General features: G+C 44.2%; 6 protein-coding genes across 6 annotated transcripts; 3 read left to right on the forward strand and 3 right to left on the reverse strand.

Moving 5' to 3' along the window:
• Positions 1–2459: 2459 nt before the first annotated feature.
• GGI43DRAFT_412441 (uncharacterized protein) lies at positions 2460–3906 on the forward strand. The gene is made up of 3 exons (XM_083206844.1): positions 2460–2730; positions 2795–3213; positions 3267–3906. The coding sequence occupies exons 1-3, from the start codon at positions 2644–2646 to the stop codon at positions 3619–3621; spliced, it is 861 nt and encodes a 286-aa protein (XP_083057958.1). The 5' UTR covers positions 2460–2643; the 3' UTR covers positions 3622–3906.
• A 503-nt stretch (positions 3907–4409) lies between these two features.
• On the forward strand, positions 4410–5336 carry GGI43DRAFT_429344 (uncharacterized protein; the record flags this gene model as incomplete). The annotated part of the gene is made up of 3 exons (XM_083209100.1): positions 4410–4782; positions 4832–5129; positions 5184–5336. Exons 1-3 carry the CDS (start codon positions 4607–4609, stop codon positions 5334–5336), a joined length of 627 nt encoding a protein of 208 aa, XP_083057959.1. The 5' UTR covers positions 4410–4606.
• GGI43DRAFT_134790 (transcription factor domain-containing protein) lies at positions 5319–7251 on the reverse strand. The gene is made up of 4 exons (XM_083199231.1): positions 6935–7251; positions 6392–6877; positions 6052–6341; positions 5319–6001 (listed from the first exon to the last, which is right to left on the reverse strand). The coding sequence occupies exons 1-4, from the start codon at positions 7010–7012 to the stop codon at positions 5485–5487; spliced, it is 1371 nt and encodes a 456-aa protein (XP_083057960.1). The 5' UTR covers positions 7013–7251; the 3' UTR covers positions 5319–5484.
• A 230-nt stretch (positions 7252–7481) lies between these two features.
• On the reverse strand, positions 7482–8205 carry GGI43DRAFT_412451 (ubiquitin-like domain-containing protein). The gene has a single exon (XM_083206845.1). The coding sequence runs from the start codon at positions 8128–8130 to the stop codon at positions 7843–7845; it is 288 nt and encodes a 95-aa protein (XP_083057961.1). The 5' UTR covers positions 8131–8205; the 3' UTR covers positions 7482–7842.
• Positions 8206–9834: 1629 nt separating this feature from the next.
• Positions 9835–11120, forward strand: GGI43DRAFT_412452 (uncharacterized protein). The gene has a single exon (XM_083206846.1). The coding sequence runs from the start codon at positions 10061–10063 to the stop codon at positions 10901–10903; it is 843 nt and encodes a 280-aa protein (XP_083057962.1). The 5' UTR covers positions 9835–10060; the 3' UTR covers positions 10904–11120.
• A 631-nt stretch (positions 11121–11751) lies between these two features.
• Positions 11752–13821, reverse strand: GGI43DRAFT_424723 (glycosyl hydrolase family 71-domain-containing protein; the record flags this gene model as incomplete). Its single annotated transcript, XM_083208415.1, has 4 exons — positions 11752–11932; positions 11981–13131; positions 13190–13606; positions 13663–13821. The coding sequence occupies 4 exons, from the start codon at positions 13819–13821 to the stop codon at positions 11752–11754; spliced, it is 1908 nt and encodes a 635-aa protein (XP_083057963.1).
• Between the last annotated feature and the right edge of the window lie 2217 nt (positions 13822–16038).

Raw genomic sequence — 16038 nt, forward strand, 5'->3', positions numbered from 1 at the left:
GGCTCTCCACCAATTAAAAACCTTGGCTGTCAACAAGCTTACTGAAGGCCACAAAATATCTTGCGTTTGTAGTCAATTTAGGACTTGCAAGGACTGCTTTCGATCTGGCCTGGCACGCGATAGTGGCTAGATAGCTGCGAGATGACATTTCAAGACAGTTCTTCATACCCTGAAGGCTTGGATAGCCTGGTCCTGAGACGTGCCAAGATCCCTAGAAAATTTGACAGCCGCAAATATGTGAAGAACTCAGCGAAGCAAGGCTCCGTATGTACTACAACGATGTACAAAATAGATCACAGCAGCTAGATTTTGAGAGATCTCTCAGTTTGACTGCAGAAGTTATAAGCTCTGAAGAAAAGTCGTGCATTAATTATTAATCTCTACTACCTTTTTGGTATAACACGACATTGCACTGCTGAATACATGTACATATGTTTAGCAAACGCAGTACTAGTTTTTTTTTTTTTTTTTTTTAAAAAAAAAAAAAAACAAACTAGTTTAATCTGTGAAAGTTCCATGGTGTGTTTTTACAAGTATGGATGCAATCTAGAGAAGCTACTCAAATTCTAGTCTATTTCCTCTAATTTTCTGGTCGTTTCGAAAACATGTCTACTTCCAAAAAGTTGCGGGGATGCGGCCTGTGCTATGATATATATGAAATAATAGGTAATTAGTATATACGGAGTGAGAGATCCCTAAATAAAACAATTCACCATAATATATCCCTGAATATGGTGTGGCAATCTGCCGACCTAAGAGACTACTATTTTTGTTCTGTCTCGCGCAAAAACTCAAAATTAACCCATAAATGTTAAGTTGTAATAGCGGCAATTAATAGCTAACGGTGAATGGAAGTTCGTGATGACTCGATTGGCTTAGAGGTAGATGAGATACAGATTAGTAAAGCCTAAAAAGAATTTTTGATCTACATCTAGCCATATTTATGTATGGCTCAACAGTCCAAGTCTTGTACCAAAATTTCTCGGTCAAATAGTAATATATCACATTGAGACGCACCGAACAGAAGTGCAAATACGGTGTAAAAAGCTCAACTCAAGATACTTTTCCTAGACATAATGATTACTATTATGCTAAAGGTGATATACTTATGTATTTTGCTGTGACCTAAAGGCGCTCTCTATGAAATTGCTTTTCAAGTCTTAGCAAACTTTTTCCATCTTATTTTGGTGATTATATGTGTGCTGCTCGGCAAACCCGCTACCTTCTCTTATAGTAAGGGGTTCGAAATCGTACTCTGTGGAATTAATATGGCCGGCGGCATTTATTCCAAAGCTTTGCTTCCAGTGATAAAAAAAAAAGCGGGCGCTCAGCTGTTGACAGGCACAGGGGTTCTATGCACTAGAGCGATCAAAGATGGCAGTTCGTAAGAATTGTATTTTTATTTAACACCTCCGAGGTCAAATCTTAGCCTGTTTCACGCCTAAGCACTAAATACTGGGTTGCCAGGAACAGCCAGAAATGCCAACAGCGCCAACTTTGAATGGCACGTTTATTTTTTTTCCGAGACGGGCCGACCGGCACGCGCGCGTACATAGACCGGAGACCGGAGAAAAATCTCTGTATTCTACTCGAGGAATGAATACTATTGAAGGAGATCTTTATTCCTAGCGTACAAGTTATCCGGGCGAGACAGCCTCGTGATAGTGGCCAAGCTTACGGATCATCGACCTGCCAATTACATCCGTATGGTCTGAGTGAGATTGGTGTCCAATTCAGTATAGAGACGATTAGCGTTTGAAAACGAGGATGGTAACAAGGAGCCTGGCAGAGGCTAATCAACTACCGTGGGTATCACACATACAGGCATGATCATGGAGTATTTCGTATACACTGCAGGCAGCCTGCTACGAATGCTTATTTTGTTGTTGTTTTTGCCAGATACAGTGGGTGGAGCGAGCATCTGGTCTATGTGGAGCCTATCGGCGGAGGGTGCACTTTCCGCCTCGTTTTGTTTCGAAACGCCTGATGTAGCATCAATAGTCAGTCTCCGCGGCCTGTCTCCTTGGCATTATCAGAGCACTTCATGCCTAGTAAGGCGATGCTGCTTGGCAGCAGTCTGACGTCTACAGCATTGGAGGAAATGTCCCGGCGGTTAATTTTTAGAACGGCGCGGTTTTAGTAGTGCTTTGCTAGGGGTAACTCCATCCCCACCGTCGGCCGTAAACGAATCACATAATTTCGGTACCGTTTCGCTGGGAGGTTACATATAGAGCCGAAAGAAGAAAAACATAGACATCAAATGGCCTCGAAAAGGGGAAGTGGCCTAAATTGACCCATAACTAGCGTAACTTTGTAGGATGGATGGGTTGGCAGATCTTCAGTCTTTCCGGTCAACCCATGTCAAGTTCTAACCCGCAGGGGACATGCCACTCTTTACAGCTTATTCCTGGTTAGTTTCCCGATCAAGCCCTGGAAGCCATAGATAGTATCGATCTAGTGGGCTATTCAGCAGCGCCAAGCAGCATCTATATAAGTATCTCACTATCTCGCCAACTTTCAAACCTTTTACTACCAAGCAGCTTCAAAGCCAGCCTTCTTCTATTCTCTCTCTCATTCGTTCAACCATTCATTCATTCATTCATTCATTCATTCATTAATCATCTTGAATTCTTAACAGCCAATATGCTTTGGTCAGTTCCTGTTGCGCTGGCTCTCGCCTCTGGGGCCAATGCCCACGTCGCCGCCTTCGTCAAGGGCATGTACTGTGAGGTTTGTGCAGCTCCGGATCAAATTCTAGCATACCATGAAACAAATTCTCATTTTGTCTTTTTAGGGTGGCCCGGATCCCAACAACTATAACTCAAACTCAAACACTCCTGTCAACCCCCTTTGGGACCTCCCGTTCGAGCAGTGGTGGATGCAAGCCGATCGCGGCTGCAACTTGGCACCTCCCCCTGGCAATGCCTCTGTTGCTCTGCCTGCAGGTGGCTCCTTCACTGTTGAGCTTGCCCATAACCAAGCCCAGACCACTCTGTCCTTCAACGGACAGTTCGCTGGAGAGTGGCCCGATGGAAACGATCACCCCGAGAACTGGTCTGGCCCTGGCAACCCCCCTGACTGCATTCAGGATGATGGTGCCATGCACACTCAGAACCAGACTATGGCTGCCGGCACTGCTTGGGCCATCTCTTACGAGTCGGACATCTCTCAGGTGACCATGGAGAACCTTGTTGTCTTCTCTGTTCTTGAGCAGTAAGCCTTTAATGCCAGAAAGAAGATGAAGTAATTCACTAATTCGATGTTAGCACCCCTTGGAAGCGTATTGCTACCTACGAGGTCCCTCAGGATCTTCCTGAGTGCCCCGAGGGCGGTTGCTACTGCGCTTGGCTCTGGGTCCCTAACGGCTGTGGTCAGCCCAACATGTACATGGCCAACTACCGATGCCACGTTACTGGCACAACTTCCACCAAAAAGCTTGCTCAGGCTCAGCCCCCCGTGTATTGCGGAAACGACTCATCCAAGTGCCTGTCCGGTGCTAAGCAAATGATTGCATGGAACCAGGCTACTGGTAACAACGTCCAGGTTCCTAACGGTGCTTCTCCCGCCTACGGCACCAACATGGGCTGGACTCCTGGCCCCCAGAACGATATCTTCGAGTAAGACTCTAATAATAGCTCTACCTTGTCGATAACACAGTCATTGGGGATACCGTTACTAGGAGCTCTTGCTCTTAGCTAACGCCGGAAGCTCCTTTCCCCATTATTCTTGTTAATATTATATTCATTGCACTATATATTATATTTCAGTGTATAGAAAGATTACTACCTATCTTCGGTTACTTGGTCACTGCCATGGTCTGCGCGGAAGTATGTATTTAAGATAGTATATGATGTCGCAATCAATTGTGTATATATAACCAGTTTTGTAAACACGCAACAATTTGTGAACCGTAGACCATATTAAGTCTCTATACCTAACTAAAGTATTTAATTAGCAACCTTTTTTATAGCTAGTAGACTTAGGAGTGTTTTTTTATAGCGAAATAACGAAGCTCTCTACTTAACACGATGATCGAATGGAATTCAATGTCACCATTAATACGCCCCCACCCTTCTTTCTCTCTCTCTCTCTCTCTCTCCTTTTTTTTTTTTTTTTAGGTTTGTAACTTTTCAACAAATACGGCATGAGGCCTTTTTAGCTAATCCAGCAGTTCCTTCATATGCTATTATTATTCAATCTGCCTGTACGTACTCCGTACTGTACCTAACATCCAACAATAGGTACTCTTCAGGGAGCCCCGCGCTTGCCCAATTGGGAAATAATTGAACGCTTTTCGCCCACGACCCACATTGGGGCTGGGTTAGCAAACTGTTACGAGGGTGAGTGGAACTGTACCCCATTTTGTGTCCAGAAGTAGTAGTATTTGAACGCTCTGGAGAGAATTAGACAGCATACCTAATGTTATAGCAATTAATCTCGCGCCAAGAGAGACTGCGTACGTGGTTTGATGGAAAGTAATATATAAAGAAGCTCATATATGGCATTCAATCTTTCCTAAGAGAGCTATCAACAACCCAACAGCTCTACAATTACTATACATACTACCAAAGCAAATTATTTGATATCTCCTTTATTATTTGCCAAAATGCTTTTGAACAATATTTTCACCGCTACTGCTCTTGTGGTTCTCTCTCAGGCAGCCGGCACTTCAAAATGCGCTGCATTTCCGCCATCTATGATCGAGTACTCATCCGGCTTCAAGCAGCCAAAGCCGCCGATGGTACAGCCTGAGTTCACAGCAAACTTTGTACAACACAAATGGTTAGTCCCTAGACTATTCTAATGCCTTCATAGCTAATGAATGATTTAGGGATGAAACACTCTCTCACATCATGACTGGATACATTGATAATTCCCCCGCTAAAGGCATAGTCCGCGTTAACGAGGCATATGACGATGCCCCAGCTTCGTCGGTATTTAATTATGCAAACGTTACTGGCGATGGCCTGGTAGATAACATCATGACCATCTATAACGGAACGACGCCTTACGTCTGGCAAGGCTACGTTAATTCCAACTATCCCATTTTCGAACAAGATTTCCTTGTAAAGGCCGAGGCTGTCTTTGGAGGGCTTGTCACGAGGCAGTTCAACGGTGATGTAGCATCTGTAAGTGCTTTCTTACGACAGCGATATACCATAGTAGGCTAATATATTAAGCAGTGGGATATCATGTACCAAGGTGTTATTCCAGTGACAGTTTATGTAAACAATTGCAATGTAATTGTTGGGTATGACTATTTCTCGCCCGGTAGGCGTACCCGAGTCGTTACCGACTTCTTCAACATCCAGATTCAGACTGAAAAGCAAATATAATGCCTAGGCTGAAAGGTTTGAGGGGGCTTTTACATAGTGGAAGCAAACACATGGTTACATTTGTCGATTAGAGAGATTTTCGTCTCGTTCAACTCTTCCCTTCTTTTCAGGTACTCTGTGCCTTGAGCATTTCTACATAATAAATCATTTAACTACTTATCTCGGTCAAAACCTCCAATTCCTTATATGTCCAAAAATCGCATAAATCTTCCTTGATTTTGTCTGCCACTACAAAGCCGCTGTTGTAAATTTGCTGGAGGAATTTTAGGATCCTATTTCTTTGCCCGACTTCAGCATGTGCTCCTGCCATCCGTAATGGAAACAGGAGAATAACTCCAGGTATATTAGAGGTCTGAATGATCTTTTCGCATATATTAGTAATAGCCGCAATATATGCGTTTGTTTCAAGTGAGCTTAATTCGGGCACCGCCCCAGGCTCCCAACAGGAATAATAAGTAAAATTTCTGCAGTGAAAGAGCTGGAGAGCATAATAATATGCAAATGAAATCTGATTGAAGGGATCTTCGGCCGCTGACTGTAGGAGACCACCGTCGTTCCAGATGGCGATTCTGTGATCCAGTGCGGTGCCTTCACGAGCTAGGGCTTTGACTTCGGAGCTGTCAGATCTTTTCTCTGTTGGAATGTCCTCAATGGTTTCGAAAAGCCTATTAGCATTTAGCTCAATCTCGAACATAGGTATTAATTGATTGTTTACTGCTTGCTGAATCTTGATGTTTGAATCATTAGCTCTGTTATTTCCGACATGGGATCTGGAATTTCAGCTTCCTTGGTTCTGATCCTGTTATTTAAGCTCCACCTGCCCTTCGATAAAAATGTGTCATCTCCGTATAAAATTGCTCTATTTGCTTCAAGCACCCGGAATGCACTGAGCAGCCTCTTCTGGAGCGTTGACTGGTGAGCATCTGGGCCAGCAAGCTGCAGTACCTTTGATGTGCCATAAAACATGTGTTTCGCCCATCTATCCCCAGATGGTTCGGCCATTAACTTAACTGTGTTAGTAACACCTGATAACTTATACTCCATGATTAACTCACCTCAAATAGTCCTAATAAAAAGGTACTCCACGCTACGTCCTGGCTCGTACCGGCATCCTTTTTCTGCAGCTGCAGCTGAAGAGACTGTAATGAGCGACTATACGAGCGATATGCGACACATTGTGGCCATTCATGCTCAAGAGATGCTCTGGTTGAAGCGCGTCTACTGGCATCTAGTGCCCCGATTGCGATACCCAAGTCTCGCAGCGCTGGCGAGGTGTGCATTAATGGCAGCAAATCTCTCCCTATGTGGACGAAATCCTTGGTAAATTGGCACCGATAAAGTAATTCAGCGAAACTACGCAGATATGCATCATTATCATGAGATTGTACTTGTACTGGTAATGTGATGGCAGTTGCCGCTCTTCGTTGTGGCGGCGCGTATGCGACAAACTGTACGTTGAGATAAGTAGGTGGTGTTACTGCTTGTGGGTTACATTTTTTGTTGGTGCGATTGCAATATTCACAAGGAAATCCTCCTTGGCACTATCGATACTAATGTTATTGATTTCGTGAACAAGGAAATGGAATCAGGGAACCGACCTTTATACGCCTCTTTGCGCAAGCCTGGCAGCGAGAAACTCTCTTGCGTTTATCTAAAGAGCCAACAGCGCGTTTCATGATGTAGTTTGCTCTCTTTGCTTCAACGAGTAAACGTGAATATATGGCATTCTACAAGGCAGGTACTTGAGCTTAGAACTGTAGCAAATAATTGCGCATGTTGCATCGCACTTTATTGATACGTAGTAGGTCAGCACACCTTTTTCATGTAGCTAGACAATTCTCGTTCGGGGACCCAGCGACAGCATCGTCGAATATTGAGCAAACTTACGTGGAATAATCCCATAAGTCAATGTTGCGTTCGCATTGAAAAAATAGTCTATCTCCTTAACTTGTTAATTTCCAATACATAAACTCGTCAGGTAAGGTAGGTGGGCTAGTGCTGAGTCATTGGCCGCTGTAACACTATTTGGTTGGGGGGTTACGCGTCATGCGGATCACCTAATGGCTCAGCGGAAACGGTTTAATCCAAAGCAGCATTGAAGGTTAATCGTACTCCGTATATCGACTACAAACAGCAAAGAAAAAAAAAATCTTCTCGGTATTACAACTTCAAATCCAATGTTGTTTATTATCGACGTTCATTTATTTAGCCGCCAAATAACTCAAGCAACGTTAGAATAATATGCAGGCAAGATTATTAATGTATACTATTGGGGGCTCTTTGAGCCTAACCAATCCCCACTCTTCCAACGTTTTCAATGGCACACGGCATTCTTGGGCATTCTGCAATATGCGTAACTATGTGACATGATAACTCCGCATGATATAAGATGCCGTGTCTATTGTACTAGGATCCCTGTGTTGCGTGGCCAAACAAAACCTAACACACAATCGGCTTCAAGATAACGTGGGTATCATGCATCACTTTTTATGTATGGCAACGACGGTTAATCGGACGTTAGTGCAATCAAAATGTCCCCATCCTTGAGATTATAGTAAGAAATAATTTTGTCATCGTGAAGAACTTCATCATGGAAGAATAACTCCAAATATTCTGAATGAATGCCGAAATTGTCGGTGGCGGCCTTTCTAACGTCGAAGATTCTGCCATCCGAAGTAGTCGAAACCGTCGTATTTTTGTGCAAGTAAGGGGCAATGATGATTAGCGTCACGTCATCTGCAGATACAGCAGAAGCAAAAGTAGCGATGCAAACGAGCGGGGCGAGGTACTTCATGTTTTCGAGACTTTCGAATATAAAAGAGTAATAAGTGTAGTAGGTGTAATAGTGTGTACATGTAATAGTATTAACGATCATAGAAGATGAATTAGATTCAAGAATAAACGGGATCCTTTACGCCTTATTTATAATTAGAATATATATAACCTTGGACTCTATCATATTAGGTCATGTTAGACATTACGCAATGTCATATGTCTTAGACATACCTATAAGCACTGCCTCCAGGTGCCTAATGTTTCCTACGATCACTGGTACTCTTTCTTTCCATATATACAGCAAACTAGGTATAATTAAGCCTGACCGCTAATATTGCGCCATCTCCAACGATAAAATGGCCGAATTATACATCCACTAGATTTATCGGTTGATTTTCTGAGTATGGCAAGTATACAGATAGAGGCAGAGAGTAATTCCAAGTTTCAAGAGTAGGCTTACCCTCTTGGAACGAGGGTCAACGTTCAGCATGACGGCTTACGTTTAGTGAATATTATCTCATGCTTTATTTTAGTTTGTCGTGTCTCGCCCAACTTGGCAGAGTTTTAGACAATATTGCAAATTACTGAAACATCTCTAATCGAATTGAAAACTCTCCACTTCTTGAAGACAAAATCAGAGACGCGTTTTGGGTCCTTTAATGATTTGGCTTATGGCTTACAGCAGGGCTAACAATTATTACTAATATTGCCTGAGGCGCGAGCTTATAGGAAAGTACATAAGTTCATTGCCTTGAAAAGAAATGATAGATCGAGGCAAGCGCCATCTAGGCTGCCATAAGCAAACACACTGTACGTGTGTATGTAAAGGACATGAAAGACATTTCAGTCCCAGATCTCTGCTTTAAAAGTTATAGCTGTACAGCAGCAAGAGTATTACGCTAAAAGGAGGTACAACGAGCCATGGATGCAAAATGATGTTAAAATGGCCAGTGTAGGTTAATCGCCATACTAAAAATACCATAAAATCGAGAGGTGTATTAGGTATGTAGGTACGCAGCGAATGCTTGAAGTACCATGCTTTCCCCACGCCACGAAGCTCTTCTTTTAACCGAATTACAGATGCCCCCACGAAACTCCTGCAGATGGAGTACAGATGTACCAATTTATTTGGGAAACTCACATGAGATCATGGCTTGAGGCGCCCGCCTACTTATAGGGTCTTTGACAGAAAAATGGCGTAGCAACAGCCGCCCGGCAATAGCGGCACAACTTGGCTCATATAAATATATTCACTACTACTACTTACGTTTACCGACAGACATTTTTTCGGAAATTCGGTGATTATAATAAGCTTCGGTATTTAAATTAACGCGAGCTAAATATTGCGTCTTTTCTGCGACGAAATCTCTGTGTAAACCAAGCGTAGATGAAAGTCACTGCCGCATAAGCACACTAAGTAGCTGCTGCAAAATGCGGGCTTCAACCCCCATATTCCACTAAAAAGGGCATAAAAAATCAAATCGTCTCTAATTAAATTCACAATCATATTTAGCAGATATATTTGTATCGAAATTTTCCTTGGAGAGACGAGCTAGGAAGTGCTGTTGCATGCATCGCGCGCTTAGTTATAAAAAAAGTGACAAGCTAAAAACGAAGTCCCATAGATATATGGCGCTATAATTTTTTTGCTGCAATAAGGCATATAGAAACAGGCACGTGGGTGCTCCAGATCACTTAAACTCGGTGACGAAAAAAGCGAAGAAAGTAATATCCTTTGCTAACGATAACCCGCCACAATTGGAAAACAATATAATGTTTTTTCCCCGCATTTTCACACAGATGGAGGGGGAAAAGAATCTCATTACAACGTTGAGGCTTGCCAGGGTGCAGGTTCGAAGATAAATAGTTTGCAAGCCTCGCGAAAACGAGAACAGACATATTCGTGCCATCTCAGCCTTTTTCAAGTCTTGTAACTCACTATCGTAGCCATGAAGCATTTATTGGCCAAAGTCGCATCTGCGGCTTTTATCTTGCCTATGGCACTGGCGGCCGATGGTCCCATGGTCCCTGATTATGAAGTCCATTTGCTACTTGATCCTACTGTGGTCCTCGACTCCGACTTCAAGCTTACTCCTACGGTTCTTTCCACATTTGCGATGCCAACAACGGTAACAAAGATCAATGTGCAGTATATCGATACAGTTTCAGAAGATTTGTACAACAATGGCTGGAGCTGCCGTATTCGGAACATTGAGAATGAGAGCGGATTTGATCTCACATACAAGTGGCGTCTTCCGGTCAACAACGGAGACATTACTGGTGCCCTAAACACGGCTTTCGGTCTCGGATGGAACTCTGGCCAGGGAAACTATGAAGCACAGATTGACTGGCTCTATGCTTCACAAACTCTTTCCATTCAGCGGGATTACTCAGCTTCATCAAAGGGCTACAGTGGCACGGACGACCCAGATGAAGATGATTCGCGTAGCATGTTGGAGTCAAACGCGCCAGGCATGTTCGACGACTGGGTGTCTAATAATTGGGGCACTGATATGCTTGAGAGTGGCGTCATATACGGCCCCGTTCTTACCAAGCGCTCGGTTGGCACATGGGATGGTGTTGAGCTTGACATTGAGGTCTGGCCAATAGAAAATTCGAGCGGCACTGGAATTGAGTACATTGTTGAAGCTTCTTTCAAAACGGATAATTTGACATTTGCAACCACTGGCCGCAGCCAGTTGATAACCCTGTTTCAGAACAACGGTTGGTTCTTGGCAGAGAGTTTATCGAAGGAGGACTTGGTGATGGAGAACTATCATCCGACATCGTAAGCAAATACGAAAGCCATGAATATGCATATGTGAAACATGAAAGGCTTAGATTAATCTAGTTAAAATATATTTTGGGCGGGCTAGTTGATAGCGGGAAATATCTATTAATTTATTTTCTACTTCGATGATACAAATTAAGTTCAAAATTAGAGAGTAGCAAAGAGCTATGAACCTCGTGGCGTGTCTTCCTGTCACAGAGTAATATATAATTTATATTGAGCTACAGACGTGTCACACAGAGTTGTTAACAATACAAGAGACTGACATAGAACGGTTCTATGAAGCATCATTTTCTGTATAGTGGAAAGAAAAGGCTGACCTAACCTGGCTGGATTATACTATTGCCATTGTATTACTTCCCAATCTTTGTGAATATGAAGAGTTTATGTATAATAGGGGATTTTATTTCCTGCAAGCAGGCGCTCTATTTAAATACCACCATTTAGTTATATATATAACTAAAATTCCACTATAAGATACACTCAATCGGTAAGGCGGGGCCCTGCCCTTACGCCACAGCAGGAAACCTTAGGCTATGTGACTTAGATGAAGAATTTATTATGCAGATATACTTAACAACTACTTGCGATCCTTTCGATCATAGACACCTTACGACCGCCTCTGTGCATATTGGCATGAGAACTGGCTTCTCGTAAACAATTTACACTACATCATGCATGTGCAAGTATCGACTTCACAGTGTATTGTGGTAACGGGAAAATATATACAAGCTGTGCAAGTAATATATAGACGCTATGAGTACCTGATAAACCTGATGTGTTTATGGCTTATACACAACTGGGGCCAACTCAATATACCAAGCCCATATGTAGTACTGTAAGTGATATCTAGCAATACTGACACGCTGTTGGAGGGCAGTAACCATGATTACAGCTGAAGCTACAGAGGCCCAAATATCCGTCGCCTTCTCCAGCCAGAGGGCAGCCGTTGCGACCATTCGTCGCAGGTGGAGAAATAGGGGAACCATATGCAGTGCACACACACGGCCCAGGGGGGCAGTAGCCATAGCTGTGACGATTAGCTGGTAAGCTGGACACAAGATGGAAGAAAACTTACTTGCAGCTGAAGTTACACAGACCGATATAGTTGCCAGATTCACCACTAGCGACAGTTCCCGCAACACAGACCTGGCCAGGCGGTGGTGTACTGACTGGAGGGGTAGAAGAGCTTGAACGAGAAGTTGGAGGAGGGGAAGACACGGAAGGGGAAGATACGTGAGTTGAAGAAACTGGAGGGGAAGAAGCCTGAGTCGAGGAAACTGGAATCGAAGTGGTAGGACCTGATGTAACGGGGGGGTTGGTTCCTAGAGAGGGCTGTGCTTGGCAAGTTGTTACATGCAGGCCAATAGTGAGAGATGCGAGACCATCCCCTTGTAGGGGGTCATCAAATCCCGCTGGAACAGTGCCAACGTATGTATTGAAGTTGTAAATGCCGCAGGCGCAGACATTGGTGATATCCATAAGGGACACGCTGCTGAAGACGGTTTGGCCATTCCGAGTCAGAGCGAACTTCTGCTGACCGAGGTTGGCTGGAACTTGGAATATATTTGCGCCCGCACTTCCTTGGAAAGACTGGGTAGTACCTCCAGAAGTGACGGTGACAGTGCCCGCCGACTTAAGGAAGGCAGCGACATAAACAGCGTCATCCATTGTGTCCCAGCCATCTGGCTTGCCTTCAAAATAATTGCCACTGGCATTGTTAGCCGGGCGATTATAGGTAGTGTCTGTAGCATCACAGTTTAACCCCTTAAGATTGCGACGATACCAGTAAACCAGCTCCTCGTTCTGAATGTATTTGGAGACATCGGTATCCTTATTCTTGTATGCCGCAATAAAAGGCTTTGAGAGATCAAGGAATCCATCGTGAGGCATATCATTCGTCCATTTGGAATTTCCATCATCGTAATGCTTGGACTTTAGCGGTCCCACGTAATGAGATTCTCCATAGTCGTTCCATGTGATAATCTCAACCATCGGGAAGCCTTGTTGCAGGATCTGCTGCCACCGATTGTAGATCAACGTGCCGCTCGGAAACACCCAGTTCTTACTAAATGACACCTCGGGTCCAAAGTGTGTAAAGAATTCTGGGGAGATTGGAGCGAGATAGGGCTTGCCACCCAACCAGCTCTGGTAGGCGTTGTCGCCATCGGCCACGGTGACGTTTTGGCCTGGCTTGGGGGCCTTGTTGTTTCCGTCATTATCCCATGCCTGTAGAATCATTAGCATTGCTTTTATATTTTTTGACATTAAAAAATTGGGTTTCTACCATCCAATTGAGAGCACCATCGATAGTTGAAGTGGAGGACTGGCCGGGGTGGAAGTTGGGCACGAAGTACACGTTGGATCCGGCAGCCGAACGCAACGCGTTGACGTCAAGACCATCCCCCGCAAATGAAGAAGCAAACGGGCGATTATCAACATATAGCTGGGCTGGTAAATTTGCATACTGAGCAATTTTTTGTCCAACTCCAGCAGCATTGCCAGGACTCCACCAGTTAAAGTCAAAAGAGATAAAGACCTTCATGCCATTTCTATTGGCGGAGTCATAAGCAAATCCAAGCTGCTGATCAGTATAACCGTCAACGCCAATATTCAGAGCAAAGGCATCAATGCCTGCAGCTTTAGCACGCTGCATATCATCATCATAGTCGGACGAGCTGCCACGGTCACCAACGATGCCAATCTACAATACGTAATCGGGTTAGCCCAGTTATGGATAGTTTACGAGTGACTACCAACCATGAAATGGCAAAAGACAAGGCGATCGGCAGAAGAAGCACGCTCCTCTAGAGAACGGATAGCGACATTGGCGGGAGCAGCACTGGAGAGAGAAGACAAAGCCGTGGCCGCAAGGGCACCAAGCCCGAGACGGCGAAGCAAGTTCAACTTTGGCAGCATTATGAGTACGGCTGATAAATTAGAAGGTCTATAGACCTGCTGGCCCGAGTTCCAGGTTGATTATAGACCTCAATCAAGGGTTTTATACATTTTCTCCGGCCAGTAGTATTCAATTTATCACCTGATTCCGGCGAAGCTCTTGATGAACTATACATGTACTTTGTGATAGGGGTGCATATTCCGAGAAGAAGCCGATGCCCGAGCTAGCAAAAGCTGAAGTATGTGAGATCGGTCCGAACATATCTGCGGACATCTATGGAGCATATTATTCTTTGGTTGCCTATAGCTTTCGTCTATAACATTCGACGGGCACACTTTTCCGTACGCTAGTTGGAAACAGGCTGCTCGTGAGAGGCACACCTTACCTAGTTAGTCTGGACGTATAGTAATAGAGCTGACAGCATCTTTGAGCGAGCTTGAATAGGCTAGCTGTGGTCTAACTGCTGCGGTGATATGTCTGAGCAGATGTCTATGAATCAATAATTAAGCTTAGGACTATTTTCATAAGCTTCTTATAGAGTTGTATGGGGCTATGACCACAATGCACCTCTATTTGCTATCTCGCCGAGCATTGAACCGAGTCACACGAATTTATGATTCCGTCAAGTCTGCTGTGGACATCGGCTTCTGTTGGCGCGATTGCCTTTGCCCACTTCAAGCATTCCGTCTGCAGCACATTTTCCGCGCCCCATTTTCCGCACCTCATTTTCTTCTGCAACAATATAATGCTTGAACACTTAACGGCATTTTTTCTCCTTCATTCTGTACTTCCTTTTTCCGGCCTAAGCTTGACTTTGATAGAAAAAAGATCAGCGGACCAGAATTAACCTCGATTCATTTGGTGGCTTGTCGCTGCAGCAAAATGCTCCATTCGTAAAGAGCACATCAATCAGCCTAATCATCTGCAAAACTTGTCGTCCGTTTCTATTTTTACGACGTTCGAAAGTCTATGTTCACATATACTTCGTTAAGTTTTGACAATTAAGGTCGGCAATAACTCCCGGATCGGCAGCAAGCCGTAATAGGGTTAAGCTATGGACACGGGCGGACGAAGGATGCAATCAAATGGGTCGATCCTCCACAGTTGTCAATCATGCGCCGGTGGTAGCGCCAGTGCTACTTTGTACATCCTTCTGACACCAGTGCAAAACAAGTGCTGCCTGTGTTGGTTCCAGAAATGCCGTCTCTGGTCGCGATATGAAGCAGATATGTTCACGTTTACCGCCCAGCCCTATTCACAACTAATCCCGTCTAATATATTTCTCAGCATATTATGTGCAAAGAAAAGTACATTCAAGTTGGCTAAAGCCCTCGTAAAGAGCCCAAATTCCGTACCTATGCAAAAGAAGATGCCGACTTGTAGCTGCCACCGGCGAAAGAGGTCAATAGCACACCATAGTTCCCCATACCCCGCGTGAACCCCGCTCTAGCCAGCTCAATATGCATTATAGTGCATGAGAAATAATAATCCCGAGTCAGCTCCATCTCCCGCTTGCCTAATTGACAAGATGGAAACGATCAATGAGCTGCATTCGGGAGGTGAGAAATATTGGTTCCTTGCTGAGGCTGGGGTCTTGGCTGTTGCGATCTCCGTTAACCAGATAGCTTAAGTACCTAGGATCAGATGATGATCGTAGCACAAGAGGCAGTGAATTGACCAACCAAAACTTGTAATCAACCATGAACAATCTTTAATAGGGGGTCCTATCGCCAGCAACGTTACTATCCAGCGCGACTTAATAATGAGCTGGTAAAGGGATTAGATGGAGAGCATTTCTGGTTGGACTTTTGCTACGGAACTCGGTTCCACAGACTTCATTCGGGACCCTAGAGCACCAAAATCAACAATGCGACAGCGCATTGCATCCACCTGCAGCACAACATAGCCGATTCTGCCTAAATATTTACCGAAAATATATCCTTGCTGGCGAAACTCCCGACGGTACACAGCTCCATTTCAGTTGTAAATAGGAAATCCTAAACATTCATCACAGGACGCATTGGCAGCATCGTAAGCTTCTGCGGCCAATGTCATTGTTGAAAAGACGGGGCAATATAACAAGCCTCTTTGTCATGTAACGTGGGGATGTATTGGGGCCTGAATATGCTTAAACAGAACTAACCCTCAATTTTTAAGAAGCTTTGTCTTAGCGCTGTACAGTAGTGTAGCCAGCTACATGTAGGCTACCTTAGCTACCTGGAGTATTAATCACCAAA

Source organism: Trichoderma evansii (assembly GCF_050947405.1).
Source record: "Trichoderma evansii strain SZMC 28006 chromosome Unknown GGI43scaffold_19, whole genome shotgun sequence".
Classification (NCBI taxonomy): domain Eukaryota; kingdom Fungi; phylum Ascomycota; class Sordariomycetes; order Hypocreales; family Hypocreaceae; genus Trichoderma; species Trichoderma evansii.

Excerpts from the sequence above, each read along its gene's own strand:
- GGI43DRAFT_412452 (XM_083206846.1), top strand. The coding sequence starts at position 10,061 with ATGAAGCATTTATTGGCCAAAGTCGCATCTGCGGCTTTTATCTTGCCT.
- GGI43DRAFT_412451 (XM_083206845.1), bottom strand. The coding sequence starts at position 8,130 with ATGAAGTACCTCGCCCCGCTCGTTTGCATCGCTACTTTTGCTTCTGCT.
- GGI43DRAFT_412441 (XM_083206844.1), top strand. The coding sequence starts at position 2,644 with ATGCTTTGGTCAGTTCCTGTTGCGCTGGCTCTCGCCTCTGGGGCCAAT. Across the intron at positions 2,731-2,794 it reads TCAAGGGCATGTACTGTGAG|GGTGGCCCGGATCCCAACAA; the intron begins GTTTGTGCAGCT and ends TTGTCTTTTTAG. Across the intron at positions 3,214-3,266 it reads GTCTTCTCTGTTCTTGAGCA|CACCCCTTGGAAGCGTATTG; the intron begins GTAAGCCTTTAA and ends ATTCGATGTTAG.
- GGI43DRAFT_134790 (XM_083199231.1), bottom strand. The coding sequence starts at position 7,012 with ATGAAACGCGCTGTTGGCTCTTTAGATAAACGCAAGAGAGTTTCTCGC. Across the intron at positions 6,342-6,391 it reads TTTTATTAGGACTATTTGAG|TTAATGGCCGAACCATCTGG; the intron begins GTGAGTTAATCA and ends AACACAGTTAAG. Across the intron at positions 6,002-6,051 it reads ACATCAAGATTCAGCAAGCA|GCTTTTCGAAACCATTGAGG; the intron begins GTAAACAATCAA and ends AAATGCTAATAG.